This window comes from Geospiza fortis, unplaced genomic scaffold (genome assembly GCF_000277835.1).
Source record: "Geospiza fortis unplaced genomic scaffold, GeoFor_1.0 scaffold443, whole genome shotgun sequence".
NCBI classification, from domain to species: Eukaryota; Metazoa; Chordata; class Aves; order Passeriformes; family Thraupidae; genus Geospiza; species Geospiza fortis.
Genome location: NW_005054335.1, coordinates 6,154,070 through 6,159,784, shown reverse-complemented (window position 1 = coordinate 6,159,784; position 5,715 = coordinate 6,154,070). Strand labels below are relative to the sequence as shown.

The window sequence follows — 5,715 nt, the reverse complement described above, 5'->3', positions numbered from 1 at the left end:
GGAAGGAAGGAAGGAAGGAAGGAAGGAAGGAAGGAAGGAAGGAAGGAAGGAAGGAAGGAAGGAAGGAAGGAAGGAAGGAAGGAAGGAAGGAAGGAAGGCAGGCAGGAAGGCAGGCAGGAAGGAAGGAAGGAAGGAAGGAGTTACAATTTAAAATTTTATACAATAAGCAAATAAAAATAATGCACCATAGATAAGACTTACAGATTTTATACCAGACATCAAGGGGAAGTTTTTGGATAGTCTGAGAAAATAGAAAATAATAATTATAAATATTTTAAGTTTACTTTTTGAAAATCACTTAACTTCTCATGTAGTTAGTTTTTCTGTTACAGGTAAGATATTGTGCCCATCTTACCTGAATGCATAGGCTAAATTCCAGTGTGTCATGGCATATTTGCATATGGAGAGCTCTTATTCAATTCAGTAAGAACATCATGTCAGAGGAGAATCCTTCCTTTGCTTTCTTATTAAAACGAACTGAGTTAATTGGCAGAAAAAAACCCCCAGATAATACTGTTACAAATTTGTCATTAACTACAAAAGGAAAATTCAAACAATTTGAACATAGCCAGATTTACCAGTTGAAATATAGTCAAACTGGTTTGCTTGCCTTCACCTGTGAAAGACCTTGGCTCACTCCTCACTTCTGGTCCTTCTCAGTGTTAGCATTTTCTCTTTAACCTAGTCCTTATTAACAAGTCTACAGCCAAACAGACCTATATTGTCTGTAATGATTTTTTCTAATAATTCTCTGTCTTTCTATCTATACTGGTTTAATATATTAGCCTCTTAATAGATATATATACATATACTTAATATATTAGCTTCTATTTTAAAGCCTGTGAAATGTGTTAAGTTTAGGCAGTAAATCAATAATCTTTAAGACACTGAAAATCTGCAAATGTTCAAAAGCAGAATACAGGTATGTCTCTAAAAATGCACATCTTTATGTTTTTTTAATTAGAGTTTTGATATCAGACATATAAATACCCTAATAAAGCTTTGTTCTTGCTCCAGTACTGTCACCAATCCCAGAATGCTTTGAGAATAGTTCTCAGGAGAGCATGAACACAGATAAGGAATTCCTGATTGTGAGACTTGCCTCAAGAGATAAAGTATTATAGGTTACGTTGGACATAACCTGTGTATAGTGTAAGGTTTTGTGAGCCTTTCATTTTAGCAATATAAACATGGCATAATTCACTGAGACACTATGAGAGTACAAAAGACAAATTTCTGAACAAAATCCTGGTCTGGTCTAGGACAAGAGCAAATTCTGAATGACAGCACTGGAGCAATGCTACAATTTCACTCTTTGGATTCCTTGCTACAAATGCCTTCTCTAATGAGTGTTCAAGCACATTAAGACATAACTGTCCGCTTATACATGGTCAAGTTATACATGTCTAGTTATTACTAGTTTTTTGCACAAAGGATAATCCTTGACTGCTTAAATATACCATAATGCTTTGTACATATAAATAATAAAAAAATTAATTTATAGTACTTATTATAGTACTATGTCCGTCCTTACTGAGATTTGTTTGTAATTTTCCTATTTTTTTGGGATGATTCATTGTTTTTTCATGCATAGCCTTTATTATTTTCTCAATATATTTACTAGTTGAAAATAAATAATTTCTAAATTGAAAGAAGATTAAACATTAATTAGTAAGTGTTAAAACAATAAGTTATAGTGATAAGAGGACCAATTATTTTCTGAGAAACATTCTAAATGAATAAAATCCACCCTGACATAATGGGTGTTCATGAGACCTTTTATGTTGTCTCTCTCATATGGCTTTTACTTGAATTAATCCGTGACAAATGCTGTTTGTTCATCTATTCACTTCTTGCTGAACTTTCCCCACTCCATACATCCTGCTCCATCCAGGAGTCTTTCATAAAGGCTCTGATTTATTCTTCTTGGCTTTTTCCAAGTAACAGCATTATTTGGGATGCATGTAAACTTATCCATAAAACTTCAGTGAACTATTTCTTTGTGGCTTAATACCATGAAATAGGTATATATTAAATATCCTTCCCACTGGTTTCCAAATGGATATTCTTCACATATTAAAATCATTGGTGATGTACAGCAATGGTTCTCCACAATGCTGAACTACTAGGAGAGAAAAGCAGTCTGTGTTGTCCAAAATCTGACTGGTTGATTGTAAGAACATTGGAGTCTGGAGTCACCAGGGATCAGACAACTCCAAAGATCATACCTACCAACAAATACTGTCTCAAGTTGAGGTTATGCAGCTCTAGAGATTATAGGACTGTATTGTTGAAGCTTCCTTTGAATTCCCAAAGGCTGCTGTTTTCCAAATATTTAAAGTTATAGCCACGATGCTTTTTTTCTGGTATCATATTTGCTTCTAAAGTAAAAGTAGAATATAATATCTTCCGCATGGATTTCTATTTTGAGCACATTTTCCTTATTTTGTATACTTTTGTAGGGTTATTGGAATAGAAATGCATATAGAGTTATAATAGAAAAAGGCAGAAATTTTACTTATTAAGACCTCCAATATGTTTTCCTAAACATTTTCATATTCAGCAGTATCGAAGTATGTTTCAGCTAATATAGAAGTTTCAAAGACCACAATCTGATGCCAGCTGTCACACAGTCTCCATTATCACATTTTGGGGGCCTATACATTGTTCTCCAAATAAAAACATTTATAACATGCAAAATGTTTGGTTATAACCATTAAATCTGTAGTGGAGATTGCAGTAATTTAGAACTCCTGTGTTATTTTAACAGCATTTTTGGCATTCTGCAATCAGTAATGTTGTGTTATAATAGTAAAAAGTATTTACAACCTGAAAGATCAGTGAAAGATGTTCACAACACCTACTTATGGCATGTAATTGGGGGAAGCTGCCTTTCTTCACTGACTGTATCTACAGAACTTGGATTCTCTGCTTTTCGTCCCCTGAATCACAGAAATGCCTGATGACAACTAAGTTGACAGTAAATGGTGTGAATGTTCTCTGAACTATTCTTGTGCTATCCTTAAAATGCCCAGCAGCAAAAATGCCTTCAGAAATCAAGCAGCATTGTAAAATTTCCAGTACAACTCAACAAATAAATCACAGTTCTTCTGTCTTTACAGTTAAAACCCAGGCTCTCAACAATGGTTCCACTGTACTCTCTGAAGACAGCAAGAGATTATGAGATACGAATCCGATCAAGACAACGAACTTCTGAAAAATTCGGGGAGTTCAGTGAAATCCTCTATGTATCATTTTCTCAAATAGGCATTGGATGTGATCATTGTACAGAAGGTAAATAAGCAAAGCATTTTTATAGCTGTGATTCTTGTCTTTACGGTGATGGGGTAGAGGGTGGTTTCAACCATGTTAAATGATTGAATACAGAGGTATTCCAGCCTACTACGTGAGAATCACTGGGAGAGATTGAGAATGTTCAAGTTCCGTATACAAGTTCAGAAGTAAACTCAGCAAGACTGTTTCACAGATCATCAGAGATCAAAAATACAAATAGCTTTAAGAATCAGAAGTAACTGCTATTGCACATCTCATGGAGTCTAAACCAGAATTAAATCTCCTACTTCATCATCTAAAATGAGCACTGGGAAGTGCAGAATTGTGATTTCTTGCAATACTGTTGGCAAGGACAGTGAGCATTTTTCTCATTCTTGCTTATGACTAGTACTCATTTTCAAGTGCTGTTAAAGACAAGAAAAATCAGCCATTGAGAATCACATTTTTTCTATTGAAGGAATGAGACAGTGCCTTTTCCAGACATTCTCAGGTCTGAACTACTAAATTAAGTCTTCAAAATATGAGTTCTTTAACAAGTAATTTTAACAAGCTTCTTCACATCATTTTCCAGGTTATTAGTGAAGGTGTTATATAAAACAACCTGTTACTCTTATCTTTCAAAATCTGGCTAGATTCTCCTTTTTAGTTCTTCCTATTATTAGTTCTCATTTCTAATTTATAGGAACAGTTAATGTTCTGTATATGTGGCATTTTTTTATTAACCTTATCCACATTAAGTGGTCATGGTTTTCATCTGAATAACATTAAAATACTTGGAAAACCTAAGGCCATCCTAAGGCCAGTTTTCTTCAGTCACTACAACTCAGATTATCCAAGGTGATTCTAATCCACACACATCACACAGCAGCAGTGAGCTGATTTGATTGAGAATTTATTTTTGATTGAGAATTTATTTTTGCTTCTTTTGTATGTCACTTTCAGGAACACAGAATTAAACTTTAGATACGTTTCATGTACTAATAATTTTAAGTCTTCTAATTCAATGTTCTAACTTCTTGAAGGAGCTGGACATTTGCTGGTCTCACTGACATGACAATGAGTTACTCAAATAGAGATCTGTTTAACACAGACATATCCATATAGGACTTTATTGATGCCTGGAAGCATGTCTTGTCAAAATCTGAGCTGGGAACACAGAGCACAAACTCGTACCTGAATTTTTTTATTTTGTTTTTTCTCTGAAAGGTCATTTTTGATCATATATAGAATTTTAAAGATTTCTGTCCAGTGTTCCTTGGCCCCAAAAAAATAGTGAAATTTCTGTAGGGAATTTTAAATTATGAAAAAATGAGAAAAATCTAAGACTAAAGCTAGAAAAAATTTTCTCTGTGCTTTGTAATTTACAATGTAACATTAAGAATCATGGAATTGCTAGTATTTAAGAGATAAAACATTTATCAGCATTGTTATTCATTTCTACTAAATTGCTTATCTCAATTAATTACTAAATTCTTTGTAGCCACCTTAAAGGTAAATAAAAGGGGCTTTTTTTTTCAGTTGATTCAGTTGGTTCGCAAAATAATTAATGTTCAGCCTTTAGAAAGAGAAGTGGTATGTTTTTTGACACCACCATACCTTAGTTTTTGTGAGAGAAAAATAGCTTCCTTGTGATTTTATGTGCTATTAGTAATGTTCTCTCAGCTTGAATGAACAAGCATTAGCATGATCTGTGGCATTACATGCCTCAGGACTACTGATACCATGTTCCAAGCAGGCAGAATGTTCCTCATCACTGGTTTTGCTATAGACATTTTCTTTATTAAGATCTTGTTTAGATTTATGAAATCAGTCTGGTTTAGCAAGGAGTCTCAGTGGACTCGTAAATGCATAGAAACTGCTGAGACCAAAAGCTACCATGGATTAGGAATGATACTTCCCAATTCAGTGCCTTGACTGAGGCTCTCCCAAACCACACCCTGCTCACTCAGCCCCTCTTCCCCTTTCTGCTCCAGTGGGAAGGGGTTGAGAACTGATAACGCAAAAAGTGAAGACCATGGGTCGACATACGAGCAGTTTAGTGGAAACAGGAATGAGATAAGAGAACAAATAGTAAAAGCCACAATATAAATAGCAAAAGTATACAAAAGAGAGGGTGGTTCACACCCTCTGAGTGAGAGATGCTCACTGCAGAGACAACAAGCAATGTCAGAGAATGCCACAACATTTTTCAACCAGAAGTCACACCCTTCTTCTCGGAAGGCAGGGAGTCCCTTTGTCCACTCCTGGCCGTGACATGAGGTGGTATCCAATAACCTCCAAGTGCTGGCCAGAACTAAGACAAAAGCACATTTTTATTTCTGCTGAACATAGAACTTTCACATTTAAGTAACAAAAATTTTCATCAGTTTTTACCACTTTGGAATCCTCAGGTGGTGGAAGACAAGGCTGAAGTTAAAGATG

The 5,715-nt window shown here is 35.0% G+C and overlaps 1 protein-coding gene across 1 annotated transcript in view; it reads left to right on the top strand.

The window, feature by feature from the left end:
* GHR (growth hormone receptor) overlaps positions 1-5,715 on the top strand; it is a 147,627-nt gene that overhangs the window by 135,931 nt on the left and 5,981 nt on the right. The window contains exon 7 of the mRNA XM_005422009.2: positions 3,123-3,294. Within this exon, the coding sequence (XP_005422066.1) occupies positions 3,123-3,294 (172 nt within the window). The remainder of the gene's footprint in view (positions 1-3,122; positions 3,295-5,715) is intronic.